This window comes from Oncorhynchus keta, chromosome 24, assembly GCF_023373465.1.
Source record: "Oncorhynchus keta strain PuntledgeMale-10-30-2019 chromosome 24, Oket_V2, whole genome shotgun sequence".
Classification (NCBI taxonomy): domain Eukaryota; kingdom Metazoa; phylum Chordata; class Actinopteri; order Salmoniformes; family Salmonidae; genus Oncorhynchus; species Oncorhynchus keta.
The window spans coordinates 33,962,417-33,975,193 of record NC_068444.1 but is presented as its reverse complement, the minus strand read 5'-3'; the positions used below and the strand labels follow the sequence as shown (position 1 = coordinate 33,975,193).

General features: G+C 47.3%; 1 protein-coding gene across 4 annotated transcripts in view; it reads left to right on the top strand.

Moving 5' to 3' along the window:
• LOC118357425 (carbonic anhydrase-related protein 10) overlaps positions 1–5,778 on the top strand; it is a 330,735-nt gene extending 324,957 nt beyond the window's left edge. For 2 of the 4 annotated variants that reach the window (XM_035734507.2, XM_035734505.2), the window contains 3 exons: positions 3,216–3,390; positions 3,759–3,831; positions 4,862–5,778. In XM_035734507.2, coding sequence (XP_035590400.1) covers positions 3,216–3,390; positions 3,759–3,793 — 210 coding nt within the window. In that variant the 3' untranslated portion in view covers positions 3,794–3,831; positions 4,862–5,778. The remainder of the gene's footprint in view (positions 1–3,215; positions 3,391–3,758; positions 3,832–4,861) is intronic. The other 2 variants (XM_035734508.2, XM_035734506.2) reach the window with 1 other exon arrangement.
• The last annotated feature ends 6,999 nt before the right edge of the window (positions 5,779–12,777 follow it).

Sequence of the window (12,777 nt, the reverse complement as noted above, 5' to 3'; positions counted from 1 at the left end):
GGGAGCTCGGCCCAGTGATGGTCAGCGTGGCGGAGGTGATGTTGCCTGATATAGAGGTCCTGGATGTCAGGGAGCTCGGCCCAGTGATGGTCAGCGTGGCGGAGGTGATGTTGCCTGATATAGAGGTCCTGGATGTCAGGGAGCTCGGCCCAGTGATGGTCAGCGTGGCGGAGGTGATGTTGCCTGATATAGAGGTCCTGGATGTCAGGGAGCTCGGCCCAGTGATGGTCAGCGTGGCGGAGGTGATGTTGCCTGATATAGAGGTCCTGGATGTCAGGGAGCTCGGCCCAGTGATGGTCAGCGTGGCGGAGGTGATGTTGCCTGATATAGAGGTCCTGGATGTCAGGGAGCTCGGCCCAGTGATGGTCAGCGTGGCGGGAGGTGATGTTGCCTGATATAGAGGTCCTGGATGTCAGGGAGCTCGGCCCAGTGATGGTCAGCGTGGCGGAGGTGATGTTGCCTGATATAGAGGTCCTGGATGTCAGGAGCTCGGCCCAGTGATGGTCAGCGTGGCGGAGGTGATGTTGCCTGATATAGAGGTCCTGGATGTCAGGGAGCTCGGCCCAGTGATGGTCAGCGTGGCGGAGGTGATGTTGCCTGATATAGAGGTCCTGGATGTCAGGGAGCTCGGCCCAGTGATGGTCAGCGTGGCGGAGGTGATGTTGCCTGATATAGAGGTCCTGGATGTCAGGGAGCTCGGCCCAGTGATGGTCAGCGTGGCGGAGGTGATGTTGCCTGATATAGAGGTCCTGGATGTCAGGGAGCTCGGCCCAGTGATGGTCAGCGTGGCGGAGGTGATGTTGCCTGATATAGAGGTCCTGGATGTCAGGGAGCTCGGCCCGGTGATGGTCAGCGTGGCGGAGGTGATGTTGCCTGATATAGAGGTCCTGGATGTCAGGGAGCTCGGCCCGGTGATGGTCAGCGTGGCGGAGGTGATGTTGCCTGATATAGAGGTCCTGGATGTCAGGGAGCTCGGCCCAGTGATGGTCAGCGTGGCGGAGGTGATGTTGCCTGATATAGAGGTCCTGGATGTCAGGGAGCTCGGCCCAGTGATGGTCAGCGTGGCGGAGGTGATGTTGCCTGATATAGAGGTCCTGGATGTCAGGGAGCTCGGCCCAGTGATGGTCAGCGTGGCGGAGGTGATGTTGCCTGATATAGAGGTCCTGGATGTCAGGGAGCTCGGCCCAGTGATGGTCAGCGTGGCGGAGGTGATGTTGCCTGATATAGAGGTCCTGGATGTCAGGGAGCTGGCCCAGTGATGGTCAGCGTGGCGGAGGTGATGTTGCCTGATATAGAGGTCCTGGATGTCAGGAGCTCGGCCCAGTGATGGTCAGCGTGGCGGAGGTGATGTTGCCTGATATAGAGGTCCTGGATGTCAGGGAGCTCGGCCCAGTGATGGTCAGCGTGGCGGAGGTGATGTTGCCTGATATAGAGGTCCTGGATGTCAGGGAGCTCGGCCCAGTGATGGTCAGCGTGGCGGAGGTGATGTTGCCTGATATAGAGGTCCTGGATGTCAGGGAGCTCGGCCCAGTGATGGTCAGCGTGGCGGAGGTGATGTTGCCTGATATAGAGATCCTGGATGTCAGGGAGCTCGGCCCGGTGATGGTCAGCGTGGCGGAGGTGATGTTGCCTTATATAGAGGTCCTGGATGTCAGGGAGCTCGGCCCGTGATGGTCAGCGTGGCGGAGGTGATGTTGCCTGATATAGAGGTCCTGGATGTCAGGGAGCTCGGCCCAGTGATGGTCAGCGTGGCGGAGGTGATGTTGCCTGATATAGAGGTCCTGGATGTCAGGGAGCTCGGCCCAGTGATGGTCAGCGTGGCGGAGGTGATGTTGCCTGATATAGAGGTCCTGGATGTCAGGGAGCTCAGTGATGGTCAGCGTGGCGGAGGTGATGTTGCCTGATATAGAGGTCCTGGATGTCAGGGAGCTCGGCCCGGTGATGGTCAGCGTGGCGGAGGTGATGTTGCCTGATATAGAGGTCCTGGTTGTCAGGGAGCTCGGCCCAGTGATGGTCAGCGTGGCGGAGGTGATGTTGCCTGATATAGAGGTCCTGGATGTCAGGGAGCTCGGCCCGGTGATGGTCAGCGTGGCGGAGGTGATGTTGCCTGATATAGAGGTCCTGGATGTCAGGGAGCTCGGCCCGGTGATGGTCAGCGTGGCGGAGGTGATGTTGCCTGATATAGAGGTCCTGGATGTCAGGGAGCTCGGCCCGGTGATGGTCAGCGTGGCGGAGGTGATGTTGCCTACCCTCATTACCTGGGGTCGGCCAGTTAGGAAGTCCAGGATCCATTTGCAGAGGGAGGTGCTCATACCCAGTGCCTTGAGCTTAATGTCAAGTTTGGAGTTGAGCTGTAGTCGAAGAACAGAATTCTCACATAGGTGTTCCTCTTTTCCAGGTGGGAATGGATCTGTTGAGGCGGTATGCAAATTGGAGCAGTGGCTTCTTCCTTGCTGAGCGGCCTTTCAGGTTATGTCGATATCGGACTCGTTTTACTGTGGATATAAATACTTTGTACCTGTTTCCTCTAGCATCTTCACAAGGTTAATTGCTGTTGTTCTGGGATTGATTTGCACTTTTCACACCGAAGTACGTTCATCTCTAGGAGACAGAACGCGTCTCCTTCCTAAGCGGTATGACGGCAACATGGTCCCATGGTGTTAATACTTGCGTACTATTGTTTGTACAGATGAACGGCATAATCTCTCCTGTAGCATAATCTCTGATTCTGATGACCATTTCTCAACAGAGCGAGTCTCAGATTCTTCCAGTTTGGGCTACTGCTTTTAAACAGAAAGCAGGAGTACGGAGTTATGACCTGATTTTCCAATTGGGGGACGAGAGAGGGCCTTGTATGCTTGCTTGTGGGTAGAGTAACAGTGAGGTAGAGAACCCTCTGCAAAGGGTTCTACCTAGCACTAAAAAGGGTTCCAACATATGGTTCTACTTAGCCATTTTTTTTAAGAGTGTACATAAGACTGTCGGACAGCAATTCTGTTCCTTCACATTTATCTTTCTCCCAATAATACTGAAATAATGTCCCTTTTCTTAACTTCTGTTCCACTCTCTTCTTTTCTTTGTATTTCTCCTCTGCGCTGCTCTGCATTGCTCTCCTCTCCTCTTGTTACTTCCATTACTTACTCTTCCTTTCCATCTTCTTTACCCCTCTTTTTGTTCATGAATCCCCCTTCCCTCTCTTCCTCTCTCCTCTCCAGATGCACTCCTTACGGCTGTTGAGTCAGAACCAGCCGTCTCAGATCTTCCTGAGTATGAGCGATAACGTTCGCCCGGTTCAACCGCTGAACAACCGCTGCATCCGGACTAACATCAACTTCAGCATGCAGGGCAAAGACTGTCCCAACAACAGGGCCCAGAAGCTCCAGTACCGAGGTAAACACTGCTCAAGTCCACCCGCCACCGCCATTTTCTTAGTAATGTATTTAGGTCCGACGAGCAGACATATACAAAATGTCGGTGAAGGAGTCATGGACATTTACCTTGGTCATTTTCCATATGTCTGCTTGTGGCCGTCAAAGGTATTAACTACCTGAAGCATGGTCTTAAGCCTTACATTTTATAGATTTTAAAGAGTAATTGTACATTACTTATAGTGATATTATAGCAATATTTCCAACACAAGTGGTGGAACGGCCGAATGTGTGAGCCCTACTTCATAACTACAAAGCCAGCTCAGCATCTCAGTGTTATTCAGGGACTCTGCATGCAGTCTGTTTACCATCTCCTCTCCTCTGTTTCAGCCAATATATCTGGGCAACTGCTGCACAAAATGTGAATTTTACACCTGAAGCGTAAATACAGTGAGGGCAAGAGGTAACCCCCATTATTCATTGTATTATTTTTTCAGGATCTACTGTAATGTAGCCAGACTGTTCTTTTCTCTTATCCTCTTATCCTCGCTCTCAGATGAAATTCTTATTCTGTGCAGCAGTTGTTGAGAGATTGAAACACACACACACACACACACACACACATACACACATTTACCCACACACATTTACCCACACACACACCCCTACTGTACCCTTCCAAACCACCCCCAGAGAGTAAACAGAAGCAGTACAAAGCAGCAGGGCTGTCTCGTCTTTAATTACACTAGTTGTACTTGTTTAAATATGTAAATATCTCCAAGGTGAGGCAGAAGGGGAATAAAGTATCATTTAAATGGGAAATGGATCTAATTGGTTATTCATCTAAGGTTAAACCTTGAAGGCAGAGGAAACTCAGCCCCCTCAGCTAGGTCAGTGGGCTAATTGAATGGGAAATGTGTATTGGGATGCTAGCAGAATGCTAACAGATACTGCAGAAATTCTGTTATTTAGCATATATTGCTAATTTTAACATAAGATAATAAGAATTTGGTGGGTGCTTATATTTGTTCTAATTTACACAAGTGAATTGGAAATGTGTTTTTTGCATACCCCAACTCTCTCTGAGACACTCTCCCTGAGTGGAGTCTCAGCCAGAGTCAAATGGACACCACCGCACTGTATCTCTGTGGTGCTGGGAATAACATAAATAAAAACACTTCTTGACCATTTACTAATAGAAATGTCTCCCACACTTTTTACATATACACATGACATGGTCAGTGTTTCATGGTCAAGGTTACTTAATTTACATGCATCATTGTGTCTTCCGCTAGAGTATACTATTTTATTGATAATAATCCTAACAATGCATTCTGGTCTCAATCCTAACAATGTATGGTCATGTTATGATGAATATTATAGAAGCTGCTAGGTAGCCAGGATAGAAAAGGTTCCATGCAACATGTGTATTTTGTGTAAAGTGCATATACAGTAAAGTGTTATTCTCACCCTGTCCCTCTCCTCTCTTTCAGTGAATGAGTGGCTGCTAAAGTAGTCCCTTGGATGAGCACAGAAACAAGAGTCAAAGACAGACCGAAAGAGAGAGAGAGAGAGAGAGAGGAACGAGAGAAGGAAGAAAACAACTGGAGTCCGACCAAGGCTGCATCCCATCTAAGATTATTTCATGGCATTGTAAAAAGAGAAAAAAGAAACTGAACATAACAAAGTAAAATACTTTGCGTTGCTTTGCAAAGAGACTACTACTTTTCATACGTACATCGACAACTATTTGTCCAACACATGCTAACACACCCACCCAGTACAAATATATCTATTACGAAACCCGTTTTGATACTGATACTTTTTTGGGAGATAAAAAAAAAATAGTTGAAAACATACAAAAACACGGAAGCATTTCTTTCGTAAAGCCTCTTCACATGAACTGAGTGGGACTTTTAGCCTTTGTACATAGACACCTTGCTACCAGGGGGGGTTCTTAAGGACTTATTAAGACACTGCCCCTAGTGGTGCAGACAGAGAAGGTATGCAAGGCTCATAGCTGCATCGTCATCACCTACAAGGCATGCCGACTGCAACAACCCAAGAGAGCGAGACCTTACATTCTTGCCTTGTAACAGTAGGTCATTACAAAAGGAAAAACGGGGATGGAGCTTCTGTCTAAGGGATGAACCGATGCGTGTCTCGGCCTTTGTTGTACATAGTATAATTATCAGTACTGCTGAAAAAGAAAAATACAAAAACATTTAAAAATATATTAAGAGGATTAAAAAAAAGAGATGACAAAACTTGAGTATTTTAAACGCTTGGCACACTGAATTCTGGAAGCAGTTCTGAGCTGAAGCCTTTTCTTTCAGTTTTATTGTTTACAATGGTCATACACTGTGTTTGAGTAATGTTATCAGCCCAATAAATGTGTCTGGAAAGTTCACTTTGGAAAATATGCTTCACTTTACACTGTTGTTTTTATGTGCTTATTACATTGTTGCTAATGTACCGGGCTTTGTGCCAAGTTATTCAATGGTGTTAACGTGGATAAGCTGTGCACATTGGTGAGCGAGCAGACCGGTCTCAACTACAGCAAGAAGCTATACGTCCTCCCCCCTCCTTGTTGATGCTGTGCGTGCTGTGAGTATCATATTTCTGGTACCAGACACCTAACAATCAAGCTAGTACATAGGAAATTATACAGTGATATGTAAAACAGATTGGCCATACCTTAGAAAGGTTAATGCTGAAAGGTTTTATTCAAAGAGATGGGCATGGAAGCATTGAGGGATAATCAGGATGCAACAATTCCACCAATTCTTTCAATATTCCACAAAATAGGCAAACCATTAACAATGTTCCCTCAGAGTATTGAGACTAATTTTACCTGTACATGCAACACTATCCTATCTGTGTTCTTAGATAAACAGTCGGTTGTGAGTTAGTAAGGGGATTGAACTGTGGATAAACCTTTAGTGGGTGCCTCAATGGTTAGTAGCTTAAGGCTAGTTACATAAAGAAAACAAGATTGAAAATGCAATTGTAGAATCAACCTGACTAACTTTCTGTTACAATTGAAAATGGCAACCAATGATAATGTAATTACCATTATATCACTTTTTATCCTCAAACAACTCAACGGAGTTTGCGTGCGATAACATAATATAAAATCACGAGTATGTTGGCAAAATCGCTTTGCTCTCTCACTCTGTGTGGATGGTGTTGGACTCCTCTGTCATCTTTGACTGCTTCACCTGTAGCGAATCTCACGGAGACTAAGGTACAGCCACTCACACTTGTCATCGAAGCCCTCAGCCCCTGTAGAGGACAATGACCTTGTTAGTCTCAGAGGAAGACAACAGAAGAATAACTACAGCACTTCACTGAATGAGACAGACAGGAAAATGACAGATACCAATATGTTACTTTGAAGTTTGACAGTGTTTATACACTCACTGCATATTATGTATTTGTTCACAGCCTTCTAAGGTTTGAATCCCAGCCTTCTAAGGCTTGAATCCCAGCTTAAGTGTCACCATGCAAGAACAAGTTTGTAATACTGACCTGCCTGAGAGTTCAGTGCCACAGTCTTCTCCCCCACTGCTGAGCTTTGACACTTTTGGACCAGAACCATTCCACAGATGATTCATCAGTCCACACAAACATCCCTTCCTGTCAAGAAGAACAGTTCAAAGTGATCAACTAACTTCTTGTTGGAGGGCAGGAGTAACATATCTAATGTCCAAATCAAAGAGATATGAAATAAGACCAATCTGCGAAAGTGCTATTTGAGTGTGAAGGTTGTTCTTGTCACGCCTTGGTCTTAGTATTTTGTATTTTCGTTAATTATTTGGTCAGGCCAGGGTGTGACATGGGTTTATTTTGTTGTTTTTCCTATTGGGGTTTTTAGTTATTGGGATTGCGGCTGAGTAGGGGTGTTGTATAGGCTTGGCTGCCTGAGGCGGTTCTCAATCAGAGTCAGGTGATTCTCGTTGTCTCTGATTGGGAACCGTATTTAGGTAGCCGGGGTTTCACTGTGTATTTCGTGGGTGATTGTTCCTGTCTCTGTGTAGTTTCACCAGATAGGCTGTAATTAGGTTTCACATTCCGTTTTGTTGTTTTGTATTTGTATCAGTTATTTTCATGTACCGCGATTCATTCATTAAAGACATGAGTAACCACCACGCTGCATTTCGGTCTGACTCTCTTTCGACAAACGAAGAACGCCGTTAAAGAATCACCCACCACACACGGACCGAGTGGCGTGGTTACAGGCAGCGACAGCAGGAGCAGCGAGGCACTTACGAGAGCAGAGAGACGCTGTTATGAGGACGTTATAGACAGCAGATGTATGGAGTATACGACGTGGGAAGAAATAGACAGGTGGGCGGTCGACCCAGAGAGAGTGCCGGAGCCCGCCTGGGATTCGCTGGAGCAGTGCGAAGAGGGCTATAGGAGAATGGAGTTGGAGAGGCAATCACGACGGCGCAGAGGGAAGCCCGAAAAGCAGCCCCAAAAATGTATTGGGGGGGGGGGCTCAGAGGGAGAGTGGCTGAGTCAGGAGATAGACCTGAGCCAACTCTCCTTGTTTATCGTGAGGAGCCAAGGAGGAGACCAGAACCAGAGCCGGTGTTAGAGGTGAGCGAAGCAGAGACTGTGAAGGAGTTAATGGGGAAAGTGGAGGAGAGAGTAATGAGGGGGTTGCTAGTATTGTGCTATAGGTACGATATTCATCCGACGGAGCGTGTCGGGGATTTAATGGCACCTGGGTCAGCGCTCCATACTCGTCCTGAGGTGCGTGTTAGTCGGCTGGTGAAAAATGTGCCAGCCTCACGCACTAGGCCTCCTGTGTACCTACCTAGCCTTGCACGTCCTGTGCCAGTCCTGCTCTCAGGCTCTCCAGTACACCTTCACGGTCCAGTCCATCCTGTGCCACCTTCACACACCAGTCCTCCGGTAGCAGCTCCCCGCACCAGGCTTCCTGTGCGTGTCCTCGATCCTGTAGCACCAGTTCCAGCACCACACACCAGGCCTTCAGTGCGCCTCGCCTGTTCAGCACAGCCAGAGCCTTCCTTCCCTCCTGCGCTGTCGGAGTCTCCCGCCTGTACAGTGCTGCCGGAGCCTCCTGCCTGTTCGGAGCAGCCTGAGCTGTCAGTCTGCATGAAGCAGCCAGAGCTGTCAGTCTGCATGAAGCAGCCAGAGCTGTCAGTCTGTATAAAGCAGCCAGAGCTGTCAGTCTGCAAAGAGCTGCCAGTCTGCAAGGAGCTGTCAGTCTGCAAGGAGCTGTCAGTCTGCATGAAGCAGCCAGAGCTGTCAGTCTGCAAAGAGCTGCCAGTCTGCAAGGAGCTGTCAGTCTGCAAGGAGCTGTCAGCCTGCATGGAGCAGCCAGAGCTGTCAGTCTGCGGGGAGCTGTCAGTCTGCAAGGAGCTGCCAGTCTGCAAGGTGCTGCCAGTTTGCATGGAGCAGCCAGAGCTGTCAGTCTGCATAGAGCAGCTAGATCCGCCAGTCAGCCATGATCTTCTAGATCTGCCAGTCAACCAGATTCTTCCAGATCTGCCAGTCAACCAGTCTCTTCCAGATCTGCCAGTCTGCATAGAGCAGCTAGATCCGCCAGTCAGCCATGATCTTCTAGATCTGCCAGTCAACCAGAATCTTCCAGATCTGCTAGTCAACCAGAATCTTCCAGATCCGCCAGCCAGCCAGGATCTACCGGAGCCTACTACCTGCCTGAGCTTCATCTCAGTACTGGGCTTCCTCTCAGTACTGGGCTTCCTCTCAGTACTGGGCTTTCTCTCAGTACTGGGCTTCCCCTCAGTTCCGAGCTGCCCCTCAGTTCCGAGCTGCCCCTCAGTTCCGAGCTGCCCCTCAGTCCCGAGCTGCCCCTCAGTCCCGAGCTTCCCCTCAGTCCCGAGCTTCCCCTCAGTCCCGAGCTGCCCCTCAGTCCCGAGCTGCCCCTCAGTTCAGTGGGGTTCTGGGTGAGGACTATTAGGCCATGGTCGGCGGCGAGGGTGGATTATCCCAGGACGCGAAGGGGAGGAACTATGACATTTATGGAGTGGGGTCCACGTCCCGAGCCGGAACCGCCACCATGGACAGACGCCCACCCGGACCCTCCCTATGGTTTTGAGGGAGTCCGCACCTTGGGGGGGGTTCTGTCACGCCTTGGTCTTAGTATTTTGTATTTTCGTTAATTATTTGGTCAGGCCAGGGTGTGACATGGGTTTATTTTGTTGTATTTCCTATTGGGGTTTTTAGTTATTGGGATTGCGGCTGAGTAGGGGTGTTGTATAGGCTTGGCTGCCTGAGGCGGTTCTCAATCAGAGTCAGGTGATTCTCGTTGTCTCTGATTGGGAACCGTATTTAGGTAGCCGGGGTTTCACTGTGTATTTCGTGGGTGATTGTTCCTGTCTCTGTGTAATTTCACCAGATAGGCTGTATTAGGTTTCACGTTCCGTTTGTTGTTTTGTATTTGTATAGTTATTTCATGTATCGCTTTTTTCATTAAAGTCATGAGTAACCACCACGCTGCATTTCGGTCCAACTCTCTTTCGACAAACGAAGAACGCCGTTACAGTTCTACCTGTGCCATATTATTCAGTCCTACACAGGCATAAGCAGAGAGGTTCTGGGTCTGCTTTACCATGGAAAGAAGAAGCTGGTATTCTTTCATTCTGTAGACTGCAGCTAGGGTACCGCCATCTCACTTGCAGTAATTCTAAATAAAGAAACATCCATTTACATTGATTTTGTACAAGCTTTGACTATGTAGAAATTTGATCAGTAGATGTAATAAAAAAACAGGTAATTCTAAATGGAAGACCAATTTTGTTATTTTCAATTCACTTTCAAAACGTCACTGTAAATGGAGGTAATTTGATAATTTGATGCTCTGCAAGTGAGACACTTACCAATGCTTGCTGCCATCCCATTTTTTTCTGCACCAATCGGTAGCAATGGGGTATCTTGCTATCAGGTCCAGTACACCCACCCAGACAGATATCTGGAGAGAAAAAAAAAACTTATTTTAAATCCCTAGCTCAACACAACTAACAGATTAGAACAGTCAGTTGAAAATACCGTCTGCCAACCCAAAATAAACTGGATTCAAACAGGATTGACCATTAGGGTATCACAATGATGATCATGGGGGATTTTGGTGGACCCCAGTTCCTAGAAGGGTCAGAAGGACACAGGCAAGAACAGACACAGTCATGACTCCCATGATGATGGATAGACGATGGTGGTGGTCCTTAGGACTTCTATTGCAGTTCTTCCTTCAAACACAATGACACCAAAAAGTGTATTACTCAGAAAAATGCTGACCTTATACCAATGGTCAATAATGGTGGTAATAGTGTGAGGGTTTGGGGATGCTTTGCTGCCTCAGGACCTGTGCAACTTGCCTTAATAGAAGGAACCATGAATTCCGAATTCGGATCTGTATCAGAGAATTCTACAGGAGAATGTCAGGAAATCCGTCTGTGAGCTGAAGTGCAGCTGTGTCAAACAGCAAGACAATGATCCAAAACACAATCAAGTCTACATGAAAATGGCTAAAAATCAACACATTTAAAGTTTTGGAATGGCCTGGAGACCACACGCTGCATATGGAGTCTCAATCGGAAATTACCTTTGAATGGCACATTGTCCCAAATTCCCAAATCAGATTGAATCCTTGCCAAAATGTAAACTTTTTCTGGCATAGCTCTGTTGATGTCTCACTTTTTTTTATTTTTTTTACAATAGTTATACGTTCTTATGAAGTCATAAAGACCCTCACAAAAGTCAGAAGTAAAGAAACTGAAGTGTCTTCAACCAGAAAGTTCACATGTCTTGTCACTCAAAATGTAAGGCCTTAAAAAACAGACATTGGAGGAAGTACCACTAGTGATATCATCTGCAAGTCATACCATTGGAGAAAGTAATGATTGTGATCTGTAATGTCATTTGTATTTGTATTTATTAAGGATCTCCATTAGTTCCTGCCAAGGCAGCAGCTAATATTCCTGGGGTCCAGGCAGTTATATACAATTTAAAATATTACATTTCATAACACTTTTCACAACACATTAAGTGTGTTCCCTCAGGCCACTACTCTACTACCACATATCTACGAAGCAAAATGAATGTGTATGTGTGTGTAGAGTGCGTGTCTTATCATGTGTATGTGTAAGTGAGTGCCTGTGTGTGTGTCTCTTCACAGTCCCCGCTGTTCCATAAGGTGTATTTTTCATCCTGTTTTTTAAATCTGATTCTACTGATTGCATCAGTTACCTTATGTGGAATAGAGCACCATGTAACCATTGCTCTATGTAGAACTGTTTGCCTCCCATAGTCTGTTCTTAACTTGGAGATGATGAAGAGACCTTTGGTGGCATGTCTTGTGGTGTATGCATGGATGTCCGAGTTGTGTGCTAGTTGCTTAAACAGACACCTCGGTGCAGTCAGCATGTCAACACTTACAAGAACAAGTAAATTATGCAATCTCAATTTCACTACACACGGCCCTTTCCCACCTGGACAAAAGGAACACCTATGTGAGAATGCTGTTCATTGAATCCAGCTCAGCACCATAGTGCTCACAAAGCTCATCACTAAGCTAAGGACCCTGGGACTGAACACCTCACTCTGCAACTGGATCCTGGACATTCTGACGGGCCGCGCCCAGGTAGTAAGGGTAGGCAACAACACGCTGATCGACGGGGCTGTAGTGGATCAGGTCGAGAGTTTCAAGTTCCTTGGTGTCCAAATCACCAACAAACTATCATGGTCCAAACACACCAAGACAGTCATGAAGAGGGCACGACAACAACTTTCCCCCTCAGGAGACTGAAAAGATTTGGCATGGGTCCCCAGACCCTCAAAAAGTTCAACAGCTGCACCATCGAGAGTAGCCTGACCGGTTGCATCAACGCCTGGTATGGCAACTGCTCGGCATCCGACCGTAAGGGACTAGAGAGGGTAGTGTGTACATCCCAGTACATCTCTGGGGCTAAGCTTCCTACTATCCAGGACCTATATATTAGGTGGTGTCAGAGGAAGGCCCCCCAAAAATTGACTGTTCTCTCTCCTACAGCATGGCAAGCAGTACCATAGTGCCAAGTCTACGTCCAAAACTTCTAACCCCAAGCCATAAGACTGCTGAACAATTAATAAAATGGCCACCCGGACTATTTGCATTGAAAACGCCGGAAGCCGAAGTTGTACAGGAGGGGGAGCCAAAGCGAAGGCTGGTTTGACACTTGCCACCCATTCTGAAACTAACTGCAGCTCTCCTGTTATGGCTGCAATCCCGATACCGGGATCGATATGACAACTACCAGTGAAAATAGATGGCGCCAAAATTCAAACCACAGAAATTACAATTCCTAAAACATACGTGTGTCTATCATTTTAAATCTATTTTCGTTGTTAATCCCACCAAAGTGTCCGATTTCAAATA